This window comes from Centrocercus urophasianus, unplaced genomic scaffold (genome assembly GCF_019232065.1).
Source record: "Centrocercus urophasianus isolate 14NV4802_14NV808 unplaced genomic scaffold, USGS_Curo_1.0 seq_12, whole genome shotgun sequence".
Classification (NCBI taxonomy): domain Eukaryota; kingdom Metazoa; phylum Chordata; class Aves; order Galliformes; family Phasianidae; genus Centrocercus; species Centrocercus urophasianus.
This window is the reverse complement of record NW_024884364.1, coordinates 45,218,793-45,246,705: the sequence shown is the minus strand read 5'-3', so window position 1 is coordinate 45,246,705 and position 27,913 is coordinate 45,218,793. Positions and strand designations below refer to the sequence as shown.

The 27,913-nt window shown below is 40.4% G+C and overlaps 1 protein-coding gene across 1 annotated transcript in view; it reads right to left on the bottom strand.

Annotated features, from left to right (window-relative positions):
• Window positions 1-27,616, bottom strand: part of VEGFD (vascular endothelial growth factor D) — a 31,568-nt gene extending 3,952 nt beyond the window's left edge. The window contains exons 1-5 of the mRNA XM_042811040.1: window positions 26,989-27,616; window positions 10,027-10,237; window positions 3,970-4,160; window positions 1,711-1,859; window positions 612-709 (exon numbers count right to left, since the gene is read on the bottom strand). Of these exons, the coding sequence (XP_042666974.1) occupies window positions 612-709; window positions 1,711-1,859; window positions 3,970-4,160; window positions 10,027-10,237; window positions 26,989-27,078 (739 nt within the window). The 5' untranslated portion in view covers window positions 27,079-27,616. The remainder of the gene's footprint in view (window positions 1-611; window positions 710-1,710; window positions 1,860-3,969; window positions 4,161-10,026; window positions 10,238-26,988) is intronic.
• Between the last annotated feature and the right edge of the window lie 297 nt (window positions 27,617-27,913).

Below are 27,913 nucleotides of genomic sequence, written 5' to 3'. Positions count from 1 at the left end.
TTCCATTTCCTTCTACAGACCAGAAGGGGTACACTTGCATACTCCTGAACATGTATGGTATATCAGTTTGAAAGCATCCTAAACATTTTAATATAATCATAAAAGATAATCAAATCATTTCAAAGGTCATATAACCTTTTGCAATGACTACAGCTAATAGGAGGAATTGCTTTTACCCATCTTATTCCTGATATAACTGTTCTCAAGAATGTCCCATAATGAAAATTCAAGACTTTCCCCACAATATATTCCAAGGATAAATGGATTTCTACAGTTAAAAGGTTTTTTCATAATGTATGTTATACAATTTAAGGTTAATATAAGATTTAAAAAAAAAAAAATCAAGAATGGCCACTTCATGTTTTTAGTACATTCCTGTTTCTTATTGACTTGTTTCTAGAGGTGAAGTAAAATGTCCAAGGAAAAAATATGAGATGGGGGTAAACGTACCAATGTTTATTTTCAGGCGAGTTTCTACATTGTAAGCAAGATCTGTCTAAGGATGTAGAATCAAAACTGCTCTCACAACAAGAAGTGGAACAAAGCCCATATGCAACACAAACATCCTGCAGATAATAAGCAGAAGTGCTTCGTTGTTAATTTAGTTTTACCTTCCCGTCTGTTTGAGTGCTGTATGTCTGCAACACATTCACATTTGTCACTATCCCAGACCCATCCATTATGGCAGAGTTTGTTCGTAAAGGGACAACTAGAAGGGGAAAAAAAAAAAAAGAGAGATGGAAATTTAAAAAGTAAATATAAAGAGCAGCAGCATAGTCATTTGGTGGAATGAACCTACTGATGTTCTGCCACTGTGTGAAGCTGTGGCATCTGTGTGCATTACTGCTGCAAACAGAAAACCTTGACAATGGATGATGGGGCTGGATCTCTCTCTATTTTACAATAAGAGTAGTAGATAGAGCATATATTTCAGACTACATGCCGAAGAAGGAAATGGCAACAATTTTGCAGCTCCACTTTTTTTTTTTTTTAACTTTTTCTTCCATCTCTGCTCCACCCAGGGTACTCTTAGTCTTAGTATTCATGCCATCTATCTGTATGAGACATATAAGTCTAGACAGATACAGTTAACATTAAATAACCCTTTAGATGTGTTTCTAGAGTGCTTGTTGAGTTAATTTAGTGAATTCCCATCAGGATTACAGTAGTGCTTTTACCATATTTTGGAGTAAGATGTGAAATCACTTTTGGCCAAGCTCTGAACCTGGCAGATGCAAACCAAGACTGGAGGATAATTGCAAAGCCATGCTTTGCGTCACTTCTGACCCAAGGTGCTGTGAAGTAGAGTGGAGTTCTTTATGTTGACCTCAGCACTCTTTGTATGCCCTGGCTGGTTAATGTGTGAACAGTTGCTTGTGTCAAGTCGGAAAATCTATGCATATCTACCCAAGTAGCTCCAGTGGAGTATAGTGATAATATTTGATCTTTGAGTCCCCTTTCAAACATCTTCATGTCCTAATGACTGCAGATCCTGCTGTACTAGTCTGCTGCTTTCTGGATTCCTGTTTCCATTCAGTATTATTTACAACATCCAGTCAAAGTTTTATTATCCTGAGTGATAATCAAGATAATTGGAAAACCATTTAGGATAACAGAAAGTGCAGGCACCTTTACAATGACCAAATCAGAGCAAAGCAATTTTCTTACTTCAGACAGCATAGGTAGCAAATTGTAAATGTGTTAACTTACCCATCTTCTTCTGGGTACTGGACAGATCTTCGTATGATGGTGTACTGGTGACGCTGGGTGTTTGACAAACACTTACAACCGGTGTGATTGGCAATTTTGATTGGCACAGGCTCTGGAACACTTGTCAAAGGAACCGAGATCTCAAAGAGCTAGGTGGGTGAAATAACCATTTTATTTTTTTTTTCAGTTTCTATTTTAATATGTGAAGTCTTCAATAAAAGCGTTTTATCCTTTGCCACCGTTTGCCTCACCATTGCTCTTTTTTTATCAATAGTTACCACAGGTATAAATAAGCAAGTGGCCAGTGAATGTTCTGAAGTGAGGGATGGACTATGTCCACCAAATAGAAGCTTGCCAAAATGATCATACTGGTGCTATATACCCACCATTGTCCCAAATTCTTCATATGGACACTAAAATGCCTCTTGTGTATTGCTAGAGCAAGATGAAAAATATACGGACATTGCAAACTTTATTCTCAATTGTATCATCAGCTGAATCTTAACAACTTATGGAGATATTAACTGTCCTAGAGTACTCACACATTGCATCTTTAGATCCCTAACTTGATCCCCCTGGCCTCCTCAGAGGAGGAAGAAACAGGAGTAAATAAAGGACACTTTAATTGGGTTCTGTTTATTGGAGAGCCTAAAGAAACAAGAAGCCTATCTTCAGTGCATGCAAATTAATGTGATCTCTAAGAGAAAGTCCTGGTTCTTTGCGCAGCAATGTATAGGAGGTGTTCAAATTATACACAACCCCTCTGCCCTGGCAGACCAACTTCCTTCAAGCGGAAAATAAAGCACAGGGTACTTCTCTGCATACCACCTTAGTGCTGCATCCATATTCAGCATCTGGAAAATATTCCTAGATCTTACACTTTAGATTTTTAAATTTAAGTGTCACAGTGTCTAACTTTGGGAATATCCTTCAGTGGATATTTTGCACAAGGAAAAAATACTCTCACTTATACAGGAGTAATTCTGCTGATTTTAGAGAAGTAATTCTGAGCTGACGGTAGTGTATGCAGGAGTGGAATTAAGGTGAGAACTTTCGAGGGAATGGTTATTTCAAGAGCACTAAAGAAATGCAGAATTGCAGCTTTTCAACAAACTTAGGAACTGCTGTTCAAAAACCAAGTAAGTAAATAAATACTTTTTAACCTAGGTCTCTGAGCTGATCAGATGACTTTTGTGCGTGGCCATAAGCGCCTTCTCTTTCCGGCATGGAATTAAAACAATTAATGAGGATAGGCCCTGATTTATTTTAATCTAACTATATTCCAGTGCAACCAGACACAAAGAAATTACATTCCAAAAAAAGCTGTAACAATATGTAAGTGAATCAGGCCTGCTGCTTTCAAATATTTCCCCATAAGGACTTACATCTTTTTAAAACAGCTGCCTCAATCTTGGCTCTGAATTAAAGAAAACCCTTTTTGATAACTAGAATTTAATATATTATTTCAAGTACAAAAGGTTTTAAAAGTGGGGATGCCCAAGGTGAAGATAAATCTGAGAAGACCAGTCCCCTGGTCTTCATATAGTTTCAGATGTAGAACTTAGAACTGTGCTAAGTCACCCATTGGAGCAAGATATCTCTGTACGTAGATGCTAAAGGCAGTCTACTGAAAGATACTCTCTGGATACTCTTTATGCTCACATTTTGACAGTGGTCATTAAAACTCAGACATTTATTGCTACTGATTTAAGCCTTTCTTTTCCATTGTGATTTGTGATATTCAGATCCCAAGGCATTCATATGGAGAGCATCTGGCCTCTTCTTCTGAAAAAGCCTCTTTTTTTAGGCTTGCAAATTCAAAACTATCAGCCAGCCTTGTGGAATTGATGTCAGTTTTAAAAATACAGCTCTCAGACTCTTGGCCCCACACAACAACATTTCCCAAACTCTCCTAATCCTTTGGATTTTCACAAGCCAATGTTCTCAAGGGTCCCAGATCCAAGCAACAATATGTTAAATAAGGATTAAACCCCTTAAAATCACATGAGCCTACAATCACTTTCTCACTGCCTGATTTTCCATCTCTCTGCATACACAGACATTTTTAGTAATGCAGCATGAGTATGAAATGTTATTGCACATGCCTGCATTCACTCCACGTGGATAAAAAATTAATTCTCCTGTTTGTTATGGTAGTGCAGACAGATCTTTCATAACAGGATTTCAGAAACCAAACATCCTTTTTTCCCTCCATTTTTTGAGAGCCAGGCCAGAAAGAGAGCAAATAGCTTCATTTACCGTTTTTGACACATAAGTTGTACTTGTGTTCATGCAACTCAGACTCTCCTCATTGCAACAGCCTCCACATCTGAACACATTCACACAGGGTGGCTTGAAGAACTTGTTGGTTGTCGTACCCAGCTCTTTGGCAACTTCCACACAGGTTTCCCTTGGCACACACTGAGTCTTCTGCCATTCTTCATCTATGACTAGAAAGAGCACCATTTTTAGTGAGCAATTGTGGCAAAGTAAGCCTCTGACTGGTGAGGTATTACATAATTAAAATGAAGTGCTGACAGGCCATCTGCACTTACTTGGATCAATGTAAGGACCAGAGAGAGGTAGAGTACAAAATTATCCCAGTAACTTACACCAGCTGCCCTGGCAAAGAGGTTGCTACATTTATCTGCCTTCACTTTTCAACACAGGTGACCAAAATGTCCCTTAGTGTCTATGGGATAAGTAGGGCTGATTGGTAGTCAATGAATCTATGTCCTGGTGGAGGCTAATCACAAGTGGTATCACCCAGGGGTCAGTCTTGGAACCAGTGCTCTTTAACATCTTTATAAACAACATAGACAGTGGGATTGAATGTACTCACAGCAAGTTTGCTGGTGATACCAAGCTGAACAGTGCAGTTGACACAATGGAAGGAAGGGATGTCATCCTAAGGGACCTGGGCAAACCTGAGAACTGGGCCCATAATAAGGCTCAGCAAGACCAAGTGCAAGGTGCTACATTTGGGCTGCAGCAATCCCGTGTATATGTACAGAATGGGTGAAGAACTCTTTGAGAGCAGCCCTGTGGAGAAGGGGTGGTTCTTGTGGGTTCTGGTGGACAAAAAGCTGAAATGACCAACTTCCTGAGCGGCATCGAAAGAGAGTTAACCAGCAAGGACAGGGAGGTAATGGCCTCCATCTACTCTGCCATTGTAAGGCCCCCTCTGGAGTACATGCATCCACATCTGGCCAACACAAGAAAGATGGGGAACTGTTGGAATGGGTCCAGATGGCTGGAGCACCTCTCCTGTGGAGATAGGCTGAAGGAGTTGGTCTTGTCTATCTTGGAAAAGAGGAAGTCCTGGGGAGACCTCACTGCAGCCTTCCAGTACTTGAGGGAAGCTTATAAACAGGAGGGAGACCAACTTTTTACACAATCTTACAGAGAAAGACAAGGGGGAATAGTCTTAAACTTGAAGATGGAGATTTAGGTTAAATGTTAGGAAGAAATTCTTAGAGCGTGGTGAGGCACTGGCTGTCCAGAAAAGCTATGGATGCATCCTTGGATGCCTTGGATGGAGCCCTGGGCAGTCTGATCTGGTGAGTGACAGCCTTGCTCATGGCTGAAAATTGAAACTGATTGGGCTTTAAGGTCCCTTCCAATCTAAGCCATTCTATGATTCTGTGATCCCTGCTGGCAGAGGATGAGATCCCGGTGCCCACCCACCAGCACATTCTCAGATCCTGCAGGCAGTTCCCACCTCCTTCTCCTGTCCTGCAGGACAGTCTAAAGTTGCAAACCCAGCATCTCACTGCCCTACCCCTCAGTAGGCATGCAGAGCCCAGGCCTGACTGGAAAAGCACATTAATGATTAACAGACTCTGTTCAGAGAGTATTAGTGCTCCCACTGGATGACAGCCAGCCAGCACTGTCTCTGAGCTGATGAGCAAAATCCAAGACAAACACTCTCACAGCTAAATACCCTCAGGGTATTCAAGTTGGAATAACAGGAATACGAATTCAAGTGTGTTTTATCTATTCAAAACACTGTGGCATCTTTCAAATACTGAATTGGTGTAGGCTAGTAATTTATTTCATACACATCTATCAAATACTGACTGTGAGAAGGAATAATGCATTCAATGGCTGAAGCAGTGAGAGAAAACGCAATACCATCTCAGTGCTTCTTAGAAGTGGCCGTGCTTTTTTTTGCACTTTTGTTTTCCAGATTCCTGTTATGGAATAAGTTGATAGTCAACAGTGCTTATGCTTTAAGTCCATCTTCAAATTAAGGAATTTTTTTTTCCTGTGTGCCTCCTTTCATCAGGTTTGTGAAGGACAAGGAGCAACTTCTATCAAGAAAATTGCTTTCACTTCTATTGCAGTCCATCTTCCTGCTATTACGCCACCGGTGTGTGCATTTACAGAGAAGTTCTAAAAAAAAAAAAAAAATTCTGAAAGACTTTTAATCTAAATGCTGTACTTTTCTTCAGATGAGCCTTTATTTCTCCCTTTCCTGGCTGACTTTCCTTTTATTACTTTTATTTTTTTTCCTCAACTGACTCTGTACGTTTAAATTAGTTTGTTTATTCCTGCAAAGCCTTTCCTCGGGGTCGATTCATGCCACTTTCCAGTCATACAAAAAGTACAAGAAAAAAGAGTTTGGAATCTGGATTCTGATTTTACTTCCTACAGCATGAATTAAGAGCAGGATCACTAAAATCAATAGAATTCTCTGGAGTAATTGAGTCAATCAAAACAGCAATCTAATCCTAAACCTAAAAATAGAAAATAAAGTGTTTGCCAAACTTATTACAGTACATGCATGTAATCGCTTCAGATGTCACTTCAGTGAGTGTAAGCAGTGACCTTTCCATCTGTACATATCCTCCCTTTATTAACCACTTTTGTAACAGAAGGAATGTTCTAAAAAAGGTCTGATCAAAAAACTGGATGTCACATTTTGTTGTGAAACACTGTGATCACTCTGATCTTTTCTGCTGCAAAATTTAGATGCAATGAGATGCACTCAAAGCCCGAAAGCGCTGCTGTTGCAGGTGAGCTGAGCTGCTCTGGGGAGACTGTGGTGGCATGGGGTGAGGTGAGCTTTCAGCGAGTTCATCACTGAAGCTCTAGAAAGGAGGAACAAAGTCCTGAATTCACAGAATCACAGAACCACAGAATTGTGGAGGTTGGAAGGGAACTCTGGAGATCAACTAGTCCACCTCCTCTCTCTGGGTAGCCTGTTCCAGCACAGTCACCCCCAAAGTAAAGTTTTTTCCTCATGCTCTTACGAAACTTCCTATGTTTCAGTTTGTGCCCCTTGTCACTGGGCACCACTAAAAAAAAGCATGGCCCCATCCATTTGACTCCCACCCTTCATATATTTATAAGCATTGACAGGATCTCCCCTCAGCTTTCTCTGTGGCCCCCTTCTGGGCTCTCTCCAGAATTTCCCTTTCTTGAACTGAGGAGCCCAGAACTGGACATAGTACTCCGGATGTGGCCTCACCGGGGCAGAGTGGAGGGGGAGGATCACCTCCCTCAACCTGCTGGCAATGCTCTTTTTAATGCACTCCAGGTTATCATTGACTTTCTTGGCCATGAGAGCACACTGCTGGCTCATGGTCACCTTGTGTCTAATGGGACACCCAGGTCCTTCTCTGCAGAGCTCCTTTCTAGCATGTCAGCCCCTAACCTGTACTGATGTGTGTGGTTATTTCTCCCCGTGTATAGGGAGGACTTTCCATGTTCAATTTCATAGGGTTCCACTCTGCTCAACTCTCCAGCCAGTCCAGGTCTTGCTGAATGGCAGCACAGCGTTCTGATACGTCATATGTCAGCCACTACTTCCCAGCTTCGTATAATCAGCAAATTTGCTGAGAGCGCACTCTAACCCTTCATCCAGGCCACTGATGAAGATGTTGAGCAAGACTGGACCCAGTACCAATCCCTGGGGAACATTACTAGCTGTGGGCCTCCAACTAGACTGTTTCTGATCATAACCCAATGAGCTCTACGGGTCAGCCAGTTCTCAGTCCACCTGACTGTCCACTCATCTATCCCACACACTTTCTAAGGTTACCTGCCAGGATGTTACGGGAGGCGGTGTCAAAAGCCTTGCTGAAGTCAAGGTAGACAACATCCACTGCTCTCTGCTCATCTACCCAACCAGTCATGACATCATAGGCTACCTGATTGATTTCCTGTTGGTGAACCGACGCTAACTACTCCTAATAATCTCCTTTTTTTTCTGCTTGCTTGGAGATGACATCCAGAATAAGTTTTGCCATCACCTTCCCAGGGACAGAGGTAATCTGGCTGTCCTGCAGTTTCTCTGCTCCTCCTTCTTGCCCTTTTTGAAGACTGCAGTGATACTGGCTTTCCTCCAGTTCTCCCCCATTCTCTATGACCTTTCAAAGATGATAGAGAGCAGCTTGGCAATCACTTCTGCCAGCTCCCTCAGCACTCATGAGTGCATTCCATTGAGGCCCATGGATTTGTGTGTATTGAGGTTGCCTAAATGACCTTTGAGCAGATCCTCCTCGACCAAGAGGAAGTCTTCCTTTCCCTAGATTCTCTCTAATCTCCTGGGTCTGAGATTCCTTAGCAGTAAAGACCAAAACAAAGAAGGTGTTCTGTATCTTGGCCTTCTCAGTATCCTCCATTACCAGGGCTCCTACCTCATTCAGCAGCAGGTCCACATTTCCCTAGTCTTCTTTTTGCTACTGACGTACTTAAGGAAGTCTTTCTTGTTGTCCTTGACCTCCCTCACCCGGTTGGAGTCTGGGGTACTGTGGGAGATGGTTTAAGAGTGAAGCAATGAAAGGCCTAGACCCAGACTTCTCATCATAACACTTTACTAAAACAAAACAGATGCCCTTGGCAAAAGGGTCAGTGCTTACTGACTGGAAAGAGTGTGGGAAAGAAATATATGTTTATAGGTCTGTGGTTGTTTTTTTTTTTTCCTAAAGGAGCTGTAGTACCTTGAGTGTATTAAGATATTAAAACAAAGACGTTTCTGTCCTGGGATAATTACTCTTTGGATGGAGGAACGGAGAAGATGACCCAATAGTGTGACATCTCTGTGTCTAAAGTTAGATAGTTAAAAAAAATAGGAAGTGACCTAACAGCTATGCCACGTTGTTATGAAAGAGTTATATCTGTATGCCTACAGGCATTTGACATTACCTAAACAGTCATTAATTAAAATCCTCTTAATTGTTCTTCCATTGTGTATTGGATGTTGTTTTGTTCTGTTGTGGGGCTTTTTTTTTTGTTTTGTTTCTTTTTGTGTATGTGTGTATCTTTTTTTTTTTTTTTCAGTGCAAATGTTCTATGAGAAGTTTAAAGCCAGGCCTGTCATATGAAAGCCATTTTCAGACTGGCACTGATCACTGTATTTCTGTGCCATGTCTGGAGTAGCAAATTAAAGCCTTTGCTTTGTCATAAATTAACTGAAATGTAGAAGTAATAAATATGAAAGCGACACTCATGGTGTGCAAATGTAGCTGTGGTTATTGTAATAGTGATGTTGGAACAGAATCAGCAATATCTGATTTCCCCAAAGGAACGTGATATGGTCATATCACTTTAGATTCAAATCTGAACAAAAAAATAGCTTCGTCAGTACTTGGCTAGGCTACAGTGCAGCTTTGCTGTAGGATATCCACCTCCTTGATGGAAGCATAGCAAACGATCCTTTATTTTACATCAGTACATCATATAATGGCCCTCATGTCTCTCACTTGGAGGGAACAGCATTCATTTTTGCTTCAAGAGAAGGAAAAATTGTGATTCTCTATACTTAGGTGCCGACTGGCAGTTTCAAAGTCTACTTCTTCTCCCAAAAGATATTTTCTCAAACAGAGCAAGAGTATTAGGACAATAGCTCCTTCCTGCAGTTCCCACCCAGACACTAGTGCTGATGCAGTGTCTTAGATCAGAGTGCACCTCATAAAAAATGGAATTTCAATGCCTGTTGTAAAGCTCGTTTGTTTCTGCCTGTAATTAAATTCCTGTATCTGGCACAATACTGCTGGCAAGCCCCTCAGCCCATCATTCCAGACCACTCTTTGCATGTTTATTTCCTGTCTGTCTTTGGACTGACATATCCATACATAATAGAACTTTCCTTTGGACAGTATACAGTACAATAAGCCTGATTTGGCTATGAAAAGGGAGATGTACTCAGGCTGTTGCCTCACATTTTTTCATACAATGTCATTTTCCATGAATACTGTGCTGCTTCCAGTGCAGGTGTCTTCTAGGAAACCTCTGGTACTTAACCCATAACTAAGTAAGAAACAGCAGTCCTGAAGCTGCAGCTAGACTCAGATGCAATACTGCACCTACCTTTCAGTGTATCGATATCATAGAAAGCAGCAGCAAATCTGGTGGAGCGATGTGATGCAGAGCGGGAGTCTAAATTGGCCAGGCTTTTGAGTTTTAGCCTGCATTTCCACAGCTTCCAGTCCTCAGCATGAGTTATTCGAAGGAGCTCTTCCAGGCTGGATGCCCTCCTGATCTGCTGCTCTGATCGCTCCAGTGCTGACAGAGATGTCCTCTGGAAGGAAAGGAGGAAATGAAAAAGCCAGAACCTTAACAGAGCTTCTGGATGCTCTTGCACAAGAGGCAGCACATTGATGAGAGCAGCTAAGAATAGCTGGGACAACAGCTGCGTGTTTCTAATGGTACCTGAAGTCAGACTGACTTGAGAGATTTGTTCCCGTATAGCTTGGGATACTCACTCCCCAGTCTTTTCTGTCCCAATCATTGGAGCTGATTGACAAATGCAGGCCATACTCTCTGTGTCCCTGCTCCCTAGGAAACCTGGCACCCATCAAGTCATTTCTGTGCCTGTGCTGGCATGTCACACCAGGACTGGATCTCCTTCACAATCTTAGTGACTTCAGCTGGCGTGGACAACCCACTCAACTTTGCAGCAAGTCACCTCAGGTGTCAAAACTGGTGTCTATCAGAAAACATCACTGCAAGACAGGTGATAGAGCCAGAAGCTGCCCTAAGTACAAGGGCCTGTCCACCTGGTGAGCAAACACAACATTCAGCATACTGCAAAGTGCAGAGCACGTATTCCATTTCCCACGCTACCATTTGGCTCATGTGCAGGGCAGTCAAGGCGGCCTCACTTCCAGTCTCCACGTTTGGCTGTGCAGCACTGTTACCCCAGTCATTGCATTTTCTGCCTTCTTGGTGTATAAGACCATTCTTCACTCCCATGGTAGAGGGCTCCTTACAGAGGCCTAGTTTAAGTCGTTAAGCATTACCTTTTTAACATAAATTTAATGCACAGCACTCCACAGCAGTACTTGTTTATTTGGCTGCTGCCTTCCAGCATCTGTGTTTACGCCTTTACCAAGCCACTGCATATTTATTTCTACTGACTCACTGAGTCTGCTGGAAACTATTGCCTCCAACCCAAGCAAAAGATTATCATTGTGCACAACTGTGTTGCACTGGGCTGGTGCTCTCAGTTGTGCTCTCTGATCATGCAATTGACTGTACTTTTTGACTTGCAAATTAAGGTCTGCTCTGCCAGCTCTCCTAAATAATGCACCACGTCTTATAGGCAAAGCTGAAAGATAGAGTTGGTGATGAGGAGCTTGCAGCCCCAACCTGTAGCCAGTTAGTGTTCTTCATAAGGCTGGAGAAAAGGTGAGGGGAAGAGCTACCTACAAGAGGAAAAATTTTCAATGAGATTTAAAACCTAGGCACTAATCACATCTGTTATTCGTTATTAAAACATCTGTGGCATTTATTTTGCAATCATACAGATGTCAACTTGTATATACTGCCCAAGTTCATTTTTGCATAATTACCTTCCACTGACCTAAAAATCCCTAAGCAGTTAACTCAGAATAAATTATTCTCTCTTCTCTTATGCCCATATGGAACAATGTATTGTGCTCTGGCAAGTTGCTATGTTTCATTACAAAGATGGCTGTTTTTCATAGGTGTATGATTTCTCATACATTTATATGAGATGAAAACTGGAAAGCCCATCTCTATACATATGGACAATGTCAGAGGGAATGTGAATAATTAGCACCAGCAACTGAATTGCAAGACAGTTTTAGAAACAAGATACCCAGAATTTTGCCGATCTAGGAAGGCTGAAATTCAACTTGAGGATCATGTGTTGAGTTATTTGTTCTAAGAACCACAGCTTATATTCTTTCCCATCCACCTACTGTCTCTTTGACTCTACAAAAGATGGGTATAGGACCCACTGTGATGAGGCACTGGGATCAAAGATATTAAAATTGAACTCAACTAAGCATTTACAAGATTTTTTTGTCTACAGCAAAAAGATTTTCAGCCTGGATCAGCATCTAAAACTTTTAAACTTGAACAAAATTACAGAAAACCAGTAAAATGGATGATGGTATCCTGTAAATGAAAAGACACATCTCTCCATTCCTTGTGGAAGTCAGTAGTTTAAACTTGCTTTTCCATTTATTTTATTTAAATACCATGTATTTTTTATTGATGATTACTAGTAATTTTAAACGTAAGATCATACATACACATGCTACATGGTACAGAAAGATTTCCGGGCTTATCTAACTCAATAATTTTTATTACTTTAAGTGTTTTTATATTTCTAAAGCTACAGAATTTCACTGATGTGTAAATTCACTGACTTTATGCCTACTAAACAAAGTTATTGTATGGAAAAGGGAATAAGTTTTATTAATAGAATTCTATTTTGTACCCAAAATTCATATCTGGTAGGTTTTGAACTGCGGTAATTACAAAACAGTACTCCTGATATTGATGTATTATAGCAGTGTTGACAAAGCCTACCTGTGTATGCAGTTTTGTTCCTTCCTTTTCTGTTATTGGAAATTGGAGAAGTCAAGGGAAATGGAAAGAACAGTACGCATTATAGGGTAGTCATTAGAGATTAATCCTAATTAACTATGCCGTGTTCATCCAAAACTCACACAGAATCCATAGAACTAAGTTATCATTTCTCTGTCAACTCAAACCTTGTTCAGTGTGGCCAAGGCTATTCAACCCCAAATTGGATCAGCTGCCTTTACCCTTTTATTTTCTTAACAAGCACCCAAGCTCTGGAGTTAATGGTATAGTCAATTGCCTCTCAGCACAATGCCACAACAGCTTTGTTCCTTCTTCTTATATCTGACTTCTTACTGGAGAGAACAGAATTTTCTGCTGATTTTATAACTTTCACAGCAACCCAATACAGAATTTGCTGATGTCCTTTACCACAACAACAGCAGTACTGTGATAAAGTGCTGTCTCTTGCTCTGAGCACTGAGGACAATAAGCATGACAGTGAATGGAAGACAAAGACAGATATTAAGAGAGCACTGAATCTCAAGGAATTGTAAATGTTTATAGCGTGGACATCTATTGAGTCTGTGGCCTAGTTGTTCTCAGCTCCCTCTGCAGCTAATAGAAATACTTGTAAAGCATGATTCATTTGAAACTGAGCTTTAACTGGCCAGGCCACAAGAGTTATCTGTTGTGGATCTTTGGTCAAACAAGTACCACTGATATTATCAGGGATATAAAATGTTTGAAGAGAAATATCTCATTTTGTTCCAACCTACCTAGGTGCCAAAACAGGTGCAATAAATACTGTCTTACATATTTTTTTTTACTTCACTGAGACCATTACAATGCATTCACCTAGTATATTCCTTTATACTCTTTCTAGAGTGTGGACAGTTTTCATTGTTTCAGAATCTCTCATTCTTATATACTTTGACTACAGAGGTAGAAATCCAACACCAGCAGGACATGGCACTATAGCCTCAGATGGAACATTCTCTTGTCATGGCACAGTGGCAACGAATAATGTGTGGTCACAAAATATTTCCCAAGCAAACATTTATAGTCAGCCTGTTATTAAAAGGTCAGCATCAAAAGGAAAACATAGAACATTTTATGGCCTCAGATAATACGATAGATGGCGTACGGTATGATTGTTAATACCACACAGATGTGAACACTTCTTTCATGTACAACGGTTTGAAATCAATCCTTGTTTAGTTATAGACAAACATACTTTGGCTGTGTGAAAACAAACGAAGAAAAAAAAACACACTTTGAAGAGTGTGGCTTTGCACATAGACGAATAAATGTTTTAAAATAAGAAATTGAAAGAAGGTTCTTCTTTAACAGCTTGCTATATCTACCCCAAGTATGATGGTTAAGAACTTTATCCTCTCTCACAATGATCTTGAATGGGCAGCATGCGAAAAGTCCACTGACATTTATGAAAGTTCCAGATCCTCAGAAATAGCAAGAGGAACAGAGCCACTTTTTCTGTTTCTCGTGACTGCAGCCACCTGCATATGATATTTCAAACTTTTCAGAGACCCCTAACTCCTTTTTTATGCTTTCTTTGATAATTATAGCTCTTTCTTCCAGATTCCTCTCCATGTCATGGTGCCATCTGCCTCAACTCTGCCTTCCTCATTTATTTCCCGGCTCTAACTTTTGCCACTCTGCTCTTATCATCTTGTACTGCTTGGATCCCACTGTCCTTTGATATTGTTTATTTTTACTTTCTTCCTCTGTAGCCTTAAGAAATGAGTCAGGTGCAAGTTTAATGAGGCCAAACTCACACTGAGTTGTTCAACCTTTTGGTGTAATGGGACATCCACTTCTCTCTCTGCCATGCCCTCACCCCCCTTCTCTTAGGTCACAGATCTTGTTAGTTAGATGAGATAAGCCATCACTATGGTTATTGGTTGTGATGGCTGAAAAGAACTTCACTGCACTTGGCATTGCTTATATAGTCAAAAAATGGTAATGTCTGGCCCTAAAAATGTAAAAATTTCCGTTCAGGCTTGGGAGACGGAAAGGAGAGCAAGAGACATTGATAAAAGGCCAAGACAATGTATATTACGTGAGCCCAAGAAGAAAAAAATATATCTTTGAAGCCATATCACTGGAAATCTTCAAAGAGGAAAACCTTTGTCTTGCAGCATGATAGTGCTAGTCCCAAACCATTTTGAATATCGTGGAACTCACTGCCAATATTGGCTGGACTGTTCTACTACGTTCATCATATAGTCCGAATTTGACAACTTCTGACTTCCATCTGTTCAGGTTGATGAAAGATAATCTGCGTGGGCAACATTTTCCTAACAAAGATGCCATCATAGCAACTATGAAACAGAAAATCCACTGGTGTAGATTTTTATGAGCTCGGCATGCTGACTCTTTCTGATGAGTGGCAAAAATACAGAGCTAATGGTGGTGACTGTGTTGAAAACTAGTGCTTGTAGCTGAGAATTTGCTCTATCAAATGGTGTTATTGTGCTCTTTGTATCTATTGTAGTTCCCATGGAAATAAATAGGAAGCATTTCTTTCAGAGTGGCCTATGTACATAATGTCATTGCCTATAATAAATTTTTGCTTCAAGCTCATCTATAAGAAATACTGAATTAAAGTAAAAGTAGTAGGTTTGAGTATTTCATTCTTATCTCTAGAGCTTGTCAATAAGGTACATCAAATTAAAGTGAAAGTACTAGATTTTCAAAGCATCAGAATCAATCTCATACCCAGACCTAAAGGTCTGATTTGTACTCAAATGAAGTTTTCTGGCTTTCATAACAGTAACCTCCCATATATTCCCAAACTTTGTTCAACTCATAAAGGAATATCTGTTTTCCTGTATTTGGGCAATGAGCAATGTCATTGACATCAGGAAATGATAACTTGGGTTAGTATTGTGATTTTTGGATAATTACAACCTCTGCTCTTCCAAAAGAAACTATAATAGACTATCTATCTTCTTCCTAGCAATCTCAGATGCCAGAAAAACCCTAAAAGTAGTTAGTGTTGGAAAGAAACAAAAGGGCACTGATGCATTCAGTGGCCTTTACCACTTTGGAAGCTAGCTTAAATCAGATGCCGAGTTCATTAACCCTGTGATTTATGACATCAACATTTGTTGTTGATGTTGATTGTTGTCAAACATTTGGGTTTTTTTTTGGCATCTTGTACATATGCAGAATTTCATAGTCTGCACTGCTCAAACAGTGCCTTTTCTTGATAATTAGCATTTAAAGTCTCCTATCAGATGGCACAAATCAGCAGCTTGCTTTTCTGCACTTTTGGCAAGATCTTAGGTTTCTTGCCTAAGAAAATGCACCCTACTCTTTTTAAACTGATGTCTGAGTGAGCCAGCAGAATACAAGTAATACATTTTCACATGTTCCACCCTTTCCAGCATGTCACAGATAACCTTTGCATTAATGATATGTTTGGCCCATTCAAGATTTCCTGGAGGTCTTTTGTACTAAGAAAAAAAGATGTGTGGAATGCAATAGTAAAAGAAAGGCCCACTAAGATCCTAAATTTCTTGAGGACCTATGCCCAAACACATGCTTAGGACCCAAAATTCATTATTTTCAAGTCCAGTATCTGTCAATATTTTTATTTAAGGAAACAGATGAATGGCAAATAATATTTTATATGTGTGAACAGATGTAAATAAAGATTATCAAAATCCATGAATAAACCCAAGGACAACCCATTTGCTTACACGATATCAAAACTACTTTCTTTAAACCCCCATCTTAGCACTTCTCATCCACAGTGGAACATAAACCTCTGCTCAAAGTTATACTTGTATGCAACAGCTCCTCTGAAAAGGAATGGTTTTTTCTGATTTATGGTCTCAGATGCTGTTGTGTCAAGCACTGCACAAATAGCAATGGAAAGCTTCAACATTATCACTGCATCTGGAGCCAGGACAAATGATTGAGGAACCTCTCAATAACCTTGCACTGTTTTATGATCCACCTTCTCAGCAGTTAAACAATAAAAAGAAGGTAACAGCTTCGTTTTGCCAAAGAAAGCAGATTTTAGCTTCATAGCAAAGAGTCACGGTTCTCTTAATGCTATTTTATTACAAACATGGCCAAACACTGTTAAGCTAAGTTTGAACTAAGTCTTTCAAAATTAGCCAGTTTGGTCAGGAGGTTTCGTCACAAACTGAGGGCACTTGGACATTGACGAAGAGTACTGGCTGCAAGTGAGAACATTTCAAAGTGTATGTGGGTGTGGTGTGCTTGATGCAGCAGTAGCAGCCACAGTCATGTCAAAAGAAGTCATGTAGAAGACAAACACAGAAGTATTTTTTGAGAACTAATGTTCCCCATTACAATGCTGCCTTTAGGCTATTCTCAGAACTAGACCCAATCATGTTTTTTTTAAATACAAGGTTTATGATTCATCACCACATAAAAATACAAAGAAACTTTGCTGTTATGCATGCTATACCAACTGCTCCTGGCCAACCCAGGCAATCTACTATAACTCAAAAAATATGACCTTACAGGTGTCATTCACCTGACTGAATACATGAACTTGTTACTTAAGGTTCTTACTATAGTGAAGTGAGAAAAATAAGTGCTTTGACTGAACATTCATTTCATTCTACAGTGTGTTCAAACTGCCTCTTTCTCTCCATTCTCTCTCTAGGAGTCAATCACTAGCTCTGCAGTCATATGATATGAAATCCCCTCTCTTACCCAAAGCACAGTTGCTGCTGAGGCACAATGGTCACTTTTTCTTAAGGACACAAATATAAACAACCAGGACCTGAAACTACAAGAAAACTTGAAAGACCTGGAAATGGCTTTAGACAAGGACTGACAGTTGCCTGGGTGGAGGAATGCACTTAATTCCCTACCTCAAAGCCATGGGGGTAATTCCTCAGTCATGCTGTAGCTCGTAGTATCATCTGTGATGTGGCCAGGGACTCTCTAGATTGCAAGAGGATTTTTGTGGAAAAGTTTTGATCTCTCTTTGCAAGAAAACAGGCCAGCTCCTGCCACTGTGGAGTCAACACATATGTGATATTTGAAGGTACTGTACGGCTATTTGCTTGGTGAAGATGATAAGTTTCCATGGAATCTCTGCAGTAAGGGGAACTCCTTTTGGTGATTTGCATCATTAGTATTATTAGTATTACGGCTTCCAGGAGTAAGGGATCAGGTACAAAAAGAAAATAATTAGACAATCCCTAATCTGGCATCTACAACCAAGCTAGAAGACAAGAGAAAACAGAAGATGGCATTCATCCAAAGGGAGTACCAAGAGAACAGAAAATATTGCTTAGAGTGATAGGCCTTGATTTTGAGATAGCAGGAATCCAACCAGCATCAAGTTTTACCATAACATATTGCCTTTAATATGGCATCTCATGTCCTTTGGGTATGGAGAGTGGATAAAGTACCAGAGCAACATTTAATCTTCTCCACAGTCCTCTCAGAAAATTGAGGCTTCAATTTGTCTGCTAATTCTTTCAGCTTTTCAGATGCATCCACTGCCATAGCATTTTATCCATCAGAGAAAGACTCCATACAACAAATAAAATATAAATGCAACAGAGATGTATATTCTGGCTGCAAGAGGAGCAGTAAATTGTACTCTGGGTGGAAAGCCTGAAGGTCATCTCTCCACCCTCATCAGTCTCTACTGGAACTCAATGTTTGCAGAGCAGGCACAGGAAACAAAGCTTTTGCTTTCTCCACCCAAAGCTTAGGAGATACCTCTCTGCCATCTGCCTCTGGAGTTAAAAACTACATTTCCCTTGCTTTCTCTGAGAGAAGAGTGAATATGTTGATAGAGCCACTCGTCATGTGTGCCAACGCTGCTGAAATAGAAATGACACAGCGCCCCGTAAGAAGAGCAGCAGTAAATCGCCAGGGCACATAAAGGACTGACAAGTACATTAAATATGGTTTGGGGAGGAATGTGAGGTGACAAAATGAATAGTTTCATCTGATATTATATGAAGGTGTAGGGACTGATGGATGCGTTCATGTGAGACGTTCATAGTTCATAGATATGACAATTGAGAATCTCTTTTGATAAAACTTAGCCAGCTTATCATTTGACCAAGACCCAAAACTGGAGAAGAAGCAGCTTCTAGACTGCTCCATCTTTTCTGTTCAGCGTGGTAATGCTCTCTCCAGACTCTTCTCTTCCAGGCTCCAGTCTTGTTCCCAGTGAAGGCAAGAAACTGAATTACTTGTTTTCTAAGATTATTAGTTCAGATACTGACAGATTTTAATTCAGTTGAAGATCATATGCTTGCACAAGTAAATCATATTAGATACCCAATGTCTTCAAGAGAACAGCTATTTTATATTTTGAATAGTTTTTTTTTTTTTCAACTAGAATAGATCTTTTGTGGTGCCACGGCAAACAAACCAGACTTCTTGCACTTTAGTAGCATGGTTACGTTATCAAAATCCTCAGAGACGAGACATTTTGGTTGTTCTCTGAACATTTGGTTTGAATGAATCAAAATATCAAAGAGAAGAAGTGAAAACAGCAGAATGTTACATGATTTGGAAAGGAAAGCATGATTATCTCGTTTGCTTTTAACATGTCTAAAGTAATCAGAAACGGATACAATTTTATCAAAATATCTCCCACATTTAGCCAGATGATTTTTTTTTTACACCAAAATGAGGTCTTTTGTTTTTTTTTTTTCTATCCAGTAAGTATTTTGAGAGTCAACTACAACTCTCATTAAATAAATCTCACTCCCCACAGACAGATCTTTTGCTCTCATGAGAAACTCTCACAGCAGCTAAAGTGTGCTTTTGAAGGGAACAGCATTCACCTGTGCCTCATTTTGTGGGCAATGATGGCAAACCGAATCGGATGGATGGAACAAAAGAATAGGTCTATGCGGTGAGGAGTTTCTTCATTTTCAAGCCTAGTCATTTATGCAGAGAATTTGCCTTTAGGCCCCTCCTGTGATAAACATGGGAAGTACATTTGTGTGGTCAATAAAAGGACAGATACAGATTGTCATAAAATGCCCATGGCAATAATTTGCTTGTATGTCCCAAATACTACTGACAGCTATGGGAATCCAACAGTATGTTTTCTCAAGCTCTCCTTCTGTATTTGGTTGTATCATCTCACACAGCAGCAACGCGTTCAGGCAGACATGATGCTCAGCACAGAATGCAACTAGAGACAATATGCAGCACTTTCTTCATCCTACACAATGCTGTGTGCTAACAATCTGACAGAATACACATGTTAAAAATAGTATATTATATGCTTTTACAAAGAACATATCCAGAGCATAGTCACTTTCTTTTGATATTTGTCCAGTCTTTGGCAATCTCTGAGGTTTGGACAAAGATTTTGGAATGTCTCAGTAATGGAGAATTGAATAAAATCAGATGATTGTATGTTCTTTCAATATTTTAAAATATTTTTTAATGTGATGAAGGTTCTTTCAGTTACTGCTTCCATAGGTTCTGTTTTTGCCCCAAAACACTTGACAAATGTTTTGGAAGTGTAATTAGCCAATTGAACTGCCGGATTTCCAAATGTCACTTCTCAAAGCAGATCCACTGCCAATGCTGAGTGAACTTATGTTACCTCAATCACATGCACACATTTTCCTGGAATTGTAGTTTTTATTATGTAATATTTCCCTAGCAGTTCAGGAAAATATCCTGACATGGTTTCTGAGTCACATTGCCAACTGAAGTGAAAAGTTTTGCCTGATTGTATGGCATACTCTCTACATGCAACGTAACATACAATAGAATCATAGAATCATAGAATCATAGAATCATAGAATGGTTTGGGTTGGAAGGGACCTCTAAGATCATCTAGTTCCAATGCCCAGCAATAGGCAGGGACACCTCCCATTAGACCAGGCTGCTCACTAGACCAGGTTGGTACAGCAACATGATGCAGGTTGGTACAGCAACATGATGCAACTTCTTTGCAATTTAACACCATATCATATCATATATGACATGATTCCTTCGCCCATACATGGTGACTACTTTGCATTCAGCAACGACGAGTTCTCAAAACTAACACAGCATATTTTTGATCTAAAAACATGGATTTGACAAAACCATCCTGACCCACTAACAAGCAGAACAATCACTGCTATCTAAATTCGTGTAGTGCCCTCACTGGATTGCCGTATCTCATGTGTTCACATAGTTACCCAGTTTTTCTAAGTGCCATTCTGAAAAAACAGTAAGGACCCTAAATGGTATTCTCCCACTGGCTGAATGGTCACATCATTTAGGTCATACTTGGGGAAGATAGAAAACAATACACAGATATCATTTAGGCTGTTTTCTTAATTTGAGCAAAATGAAATACTGTACTCAGTTGTTCTGCCGGTCCTTGATACAGACGCCCACAAGTACTTCTTTCACAAAAACATCAAAGAAAAGAACAAATTCTGCTTCGTCTTCCCATGAGCAAATGGAGTCTCTGCAGCTGTCATAGAGGCACAAAGAGTTTTGTTTCCATTCCCCTCAAGTCTCAATATGACTGATGAAGATTTGCAAAATGTACTGGGGAGGTAAGGAGCAGGCGGAAAGTTACACAAGGGACTGGCAAATAGTGGGAGGGATAAGGATTTCCTCCTTGCAGCAAAATATCTTGAGTCACTTTTTCCCGCAGGCAATGTAGTAACTTTGGGATTACATCTCAAAGTGAAGCCCAGGAAACAGTAGTGGCCAGTTTTGTAATTGCACTTTCCCTGTGAGAAAGGTCTAAATGAAGCACAGATCCCAATCATCTAATGATAATTATAAAAACTACTGTACAGTACTTTCAATGAATAGAAATAAATGAGTTATCACCTGCAACAACTGTATCTCTTTCTTCCAAGTAGACACACAGGAGAAAAAATACCTGCAAACCTTTCTCAAATCTGCAGTGTGGACAGCAATGATCAGAGCAAAACTTGCAGCCAGCACAGCAGAGGTCTCACAAGCTGAGTCTACAGTACTTTTTTTTCATTTTCAGGCACACTGTTCCTCTCCTAGCTCTATTTGCCTCCTCTGAGTGCTGCATCAAAACCACCACATCAGTGGCTAAAAACAAACAAATCTCTCTGGGGAAGAAAGTGCAAGCAGGCTGCAACAACCCACCCTCAGACCAGTAACACTTGCCAAGCCTGAGCTGATTGCCTGTTTTGGTTGCCTTGTGATCACAAATTAAGTCAAAGTTGCTCCACTGCCCTCTGAACCTGCCTCCCTGGGTACTACAGAGCTCCAGAAGAGATCCATACTGATGTCAAATTTTAATTAGCTCTGTCTTCATTTCAAAAAGCTGAACAGAGGAATGAATTTCTCATTCTCCTCTGATCAATCTTAACAACATGATGCACTTTTCAGCACTCTGCTATGTACTCAGGAATTACAATCCCAGCTGAGGTGGGCCAGACTGGAAGACCTGAGCTGAGAGTGATTTTCTTGCTATTTTTCCTGAGTGTGAACAGCTTTTGACAAAGCAGCAGTGTTGTAGTAGTTTCCTTTCCAAACTGATAAGAGCCAAGAATGGATGCTGTGTGGCATGGCAACACTGCAAGATTGTTCTCTTATCCCTCACTGTAGACTGAAAGCAGCAGATAGCTGAGAACAAAATGGCTTGCTTCACAACCTCCATGATAGCTTCCCACTCCTGACATAAAAGCACAGCCAAACATTTCTGCAGGAGTGCTGCACGTACATTTCTACATGTTTTTAGTTCGTCGGACATCATACCAGAGATTGTAATCATAGAGAATCAAAAGCAGCAAAGACAAAACTGAGATAATAAAACAGTTCTGAAAACCACAATTTCATCATCTTTACCCCAAAGAGTCTGGTAACTTTGAAAGGAAGCTGGATGTAAGAAAGAAAAGTCTAGTTTGAGGAGAGAAATTGTTTCCAACAGCCTTCACCACTTTTTCCCTAGTTATTAAGCAGTTCGCTGTACTTCCAAGAGCTGCCGTTCAGGAAAAGAATCTATGAAACAGAAAATCTGTTAGGTTATCTCTTTTCTAAAAAATCAGCAACATTTGCAAGCAGTTACCAGAGTGCTATGAAGATGCGACTATCTGAAAAACAGCATCAGTGACAATCAGATAGATGGAAGCTTACTTTCAGCTCTGCTAAGAGTTGCTCGGGTTTCTTTGCAGAGTTCTCTTCTGGTTGCAGAGAGAGACTGTAGCTGACTTTAGGGAGACAGAAAGGCAAAGAGCATTGTAACTGTTTCAGTTCGTGGTGTGATGGCTCACCAGCATCTCCACGCCTACCCAAGGGCATTTGTCACTTAGGTGCTGAGAATCATGGGTAAGTGCTCTTTCGCTCCCACCTTCAGCAAAGCAGGCCAGAAGACAGCTGTGTTTGGCATCTGGCTTCTACTTCTGTCCCGCTGACAGTGTCAATATGAGGTTGTTGAATCTAAGGCCTGCTGGAGCGAAAATGTCCATTCAAGCCTGTATCAATATGTTTTGAGAGAACGGCATGGAGCAGAGTCAGGTGAGGGACAAGTTGGGGGTCAGGGAAAGGTTTTTCACTGAAGGGTGGTGGGCATGGAGCAGGCTGCCCAGAGCTGTGGGCATGGCCCCGAGTGCTGGAGTTCAAGGGGTGTCTGGACGGCGCTCTCAGACATTGGGTTTGATTGTGGGTGGTGCTGTGTGGAGCCAGGGGTTGGACTTGATGATCATCTCTGTGAGTCCCTCCCAGTTTGGGACATTCTATGATTCTATAAATATTTGGTGTAGAGGTTAAAAAAAGAGTTAAGCTGGGAAAAAGATAGGCATGTAGCAGAGAACTGCCGTGTTCACCTCCAGGTCTCAGCTTATCTAATCCATAAGTCTTCTGATACTCTTCAGGCCTACTAATGATGGGATTCTCTCTAGTAAAATGAAAGAAAGTTTTTAATAGTGAGAAGACCTGCAAAAGAAAAAGGAAAGCTCTGAGTATATTACAAGATGGGCATTACTTTCTCTTGTCTTCCCCTCAGTACGTAGAATTAGGGGCAGAACAGGTTAGGGAGCCTTGAGATTCAGACCCTCAGAGATCAGGACCTGGATCCTCATTAGAGAGGCAGTTTTAATGTGGGAAGACAGAAGCAGCTCTGACAGATGGCTGGCTTTTACTGGCAAAAGTCACTTCAGCTTTGATGAATATAGGACATAACTCTGTATCTCATTTTAAAATTCTGGAAAAACTAGCTTATGTCTGTCACCGATTTAGGACAGGAAAAGTGATGAGGGAGTAGGGGGAGACAGTAAAGTTTGTGGCTCCCTAGCAGAGGTATTCGAAAATGTAAGAGACTGTCAGAGCAACACTTTGACAAGGAATTTTTTAAGCATTTCCTTACGAAGAACGTTAATGCTCAGTCTTCAGAAAAACCATGTGGAAATCTAATTGTTCACTGAGGATTTAGTATGTCAGACTGGCACTCTGAATCCAATAACTGGAGTGTGAAATAGAGGGATTACTGCCAATCTTGACACAAGTTCAGTTGAGGAGGCGTGTCAGATACCTGCCCCAGACTGAGGTTGCCTACCGCTTCCCATCTTGAGATTGTTTCCAGTTGTTTATAACATTGCCAGATGTTCAGTGTTCAGGCTGAAACTTTTCATGCCAGACGTCTGCTTCTAAATGATTTTAACAACTTTTGATTCAGTGGAACATGTTCCTGCCCATGGCAGGGGGAGTTGGAACTAGCTGTTCTTTATGACCCTTTCCAACCCAAACCATTCTCTGATTCTATGACTATATGGTGTGTTGTCTTAGTCAAAATAGTTTGACTATGGTTGAGGATGAACCTCCTTCTTTATCCATGCAAAAGCCTTTTCTGTCAATCTCATCTCTGTAAATGTCTAGCATTACCTTGTGGCTGACCACAATGTGAAGTTTGGACAGCTGAGGAACATTTGTTGGCATGGATATGCCTCCTGATATTTCTGCCACCCAAATGTAAGCACCCAAATGTAAGCAGCAGCTCACAGATGCTCAGCAGTGACTTTACAGGATTTAGCGGTTAAAATCTCTGCAGATGTGACTGGTGCTGACCTCACTGCAGCCTGGAGCTGAGCCTGAGCACATCTTTCCTCTCCTTCAAGCTCTTCCATTTAACATGGAAAAGAAGGGTGTCAGGGCTGAGTGTGGAAGGGAAAGAAGATGAACATTGGCAGAGGCATGTAAGACCTAGCCAAAGAGTGTGGGAGTGTTTGGGAAGACCTGAAGTAGTAACTGGAGTAAGGAGAAAGGTAAGCTTGTGAATGGTGAACAGATAGAGACAAAACTAAAGGCTTGGGAGGGAGGAGGGGACTGAAAACAGAGGGATTCAAGTAGGGCACTGAGATTACTGCTGAGAAATTGGGGCCACTCCTGAAAGTCAGAGAGAGGAAAAGGGTATCCTATGCCAGGGTGGGTGAATGGGGAGGAAGATGATGCACAGGTAGTGCAAAAAGGATCATGGTGGGGGAACCTATTCAAAGCATGAGAGGCACAAAAACATGGGCTGGGGAGCCAGTGGTGCTGGGACAGGGACAGGATCAAAATGGGGACAGAAAGAACTGGGACTGGCAGGCAGGGAATTACTGGGCTGAGTGTGCAGATGGGAAATGAAAGAGAATCCAGCACACAGAAGAGGATGTGGTTAGGAAAAGTGAAGTGCAGCAGAGATGCATGAGCAACTTGTAAGGATTTTAACTTTCATAATATTACTTAGGATCATTGTGGAAGGGGTAAATATAGTATTTAAATACTTAGTCACTGGAACTCTGTCACATGATACCACACTGACACCAGCTGATGGTTCAGACCATCAACAGATTTAAAGCTTGAAGTGACCTGGGCTGAGTTCAGTTGCTGTAACAATGGGTAAAGGGAAGAGGCTGCCAGTCTGCAACTCTTCCTGTGTCCCATTAAATTGTGCATTACCTACAGCCTGACCTCAGGGTTCCTATCCAGGCAGTATTGCTGTTGATCTGAAAGAACTTTTAGAAGATGTTATAAGTGACTATAACACATTATTTCTCACTTTACAAGTAAAATCTTAGGTGCAATTGGTAAGAATATGCATAATCCTCTGTACCATTAAACACTGTAACATGGAGGACTTTCTGCAGGGTATGTCCACGTATGCACATACACAAAAGCCCACAACATAAATGCCAAAGCAGCCCATAAATCTAATACACAATGTAAAACATTAAAACAAAAATAATCAGTGGCTTAGCCCAAAATCCTTGTCTATACAGAAAGAGCCAGAACAAGCAACGTAAAAAAAAAACCAACATCTTTTCCTTTTGGTAATCAGCAGCCAACATATGTAAAACACAGCTCCTTAAAGCGTGATCTATACCGTATCTTCTGATAGTCTTGGAAACTTAACAGTGACTTATCAGGCAGTGAAACATATAGAAGAATGAAGGCAATGTATATAAGAATGATTACAATGGTCTTACTGATTCCAAAGACTCGATTGTCAAGGTTGTAAATTAAAAGCTTGTGAACAGTGAGCAGGCAAAGGGGTGAGCCATTAGTCTCCCTGAAAGCACATCACTCACCACTGCTAAGTTCTTGTGCCGGCAACAGAAGTCTGCAATTAAGCACACAACTGAGCCTTTCTTTTCAGAACCACAGGTCAATATGCAGTGCAGTTCACAGGCTGGTGTGTGGTCATCTCTTGCAAGCAGAAGGTTTTTTGAAGTGAAAACAGAATATTAGCTTGTTTTGCTTTGTCAGTAAAAAACAAATAATTTGTTCTGGACCACACACTGAATTAATCATTTTTGGACACACTACACACGCAGAATCCTGTTCCAGTTTTTGTTCTTGTTTTTCTACACGATTGTCCTGGCTTTTCTCACATTGTCTCAGAAAATCAGATCTGAAAAATCCTACTACCAAGGTGAGACTTCAGCTTAAGTTTTCTTGCATGTATTATATTCCGAAGAAAGATTATTTTCCAGGCACTGTGTCCTACTATTACTAGTTGTAACTTATTGTAAAGTCTTGGACAACATCACTTACTATAAAACAAAAGAAGAATATTTGTGGCAAACAAGTGAGCAACTGGTGAACAAGTGTTTGTAGAGGAAGATTTTCAACACCCGGATACTTATTCCTGAAATTCTTAATAGCTGAAAGAAAAATAATTGCATTTGGAAAGTATTCTAAGTACTCTGATTTGCTTTTTGGTTTGTATTTTGTTTTTATCTTGCATGAGTGATAGAAGGAGTTCAATTAAAGAACAAAATATGTAACAAATAAGAATAACTAATACAAAGAGATGAAATACTAAGCAGTGAATACGTATTTAAATTCTTTATAGATTCTCTTATCTCTAGGGTTATTAAACTTCTGTTTAATCACCAACAATCACCAGAACAAAACAAAATAAACACAAACAAGCCCCTCATCAAAACAGCTAGAAACCTACCACCCTGCCCATGAGGTTTGTGTAATTCTGGCAATGTGGATTATTAACATTAGCAATAAATAAAGATCGCCTACCTTTACAGATCCATTCTCATAGTCAGATCCTTGCAGCAAATGCAGAAATGAAATCATGAAAATATTCACAGTCACCCACGGTTTGTACATTCTGATGTTTAATTCCGCAGGTTACTACGCAGTTGTTGTCATACAGCTGGAGGCGTCTCTTTTGAAATGCATTTCACCACAACAGACAAGAAAAGCTTCCAAATTTCTGTTATAAATTCGCAAAGGATTCCAACATGCGAGAGTAAATATCTTGCTCTTCACTCTTCTAAGCAATTATTTTGAACAATTCACCTAGAGACTGTAATTTCTTAGAGTAGATTTTAGATACATTCGAAAGAAAATCATGATAAGACTTTAAATAGATTGGTATCTGTATGCACGCAGCTACACTCTCACAAGTGATCAGGTACGGGTTCCAGTTAATGAAGTTACTGTATCTTCCATCAGGGCACAAAGAGGTATTCAAAATCCATCTGTGGTCCAGAAGATTTAAGCAGTCTGCTCTGTTCTGCGCTCTGTGCTACAGCAGCCTCTTCAGATGGTAGCGTAATGGCCAGTGTTTTGAGCTAGAGAGCTGTAATCCAACTCTGTATTAAAACTTTTTTTCACAACCTTCGTGGAAGCTTGCAGAAGCATGTGTCTTAAATCTGATACAGACTTTGGCAGCAACACAGCCAAATTTTGGCTCTAATCCCATTTTGTCCCTACCAATAGCATAGCAGTTTTAAAACTAACTGATGCAATCTAGACTCTCATTATTTTAAAGAAGATTACCTGAAACATGAAACTTCAGCTCACGTTCTTACACAGCACACATATTTTAAGTTACTTCTTGTAGAAAAGAGGGGGAGAAAACAGAGAAGAGAGAGAATGACTTTTTTCTTTTGTGTGTTCTTATGTGGGATAGTGTTTTCTGGATAGATTTTAAAAAGAA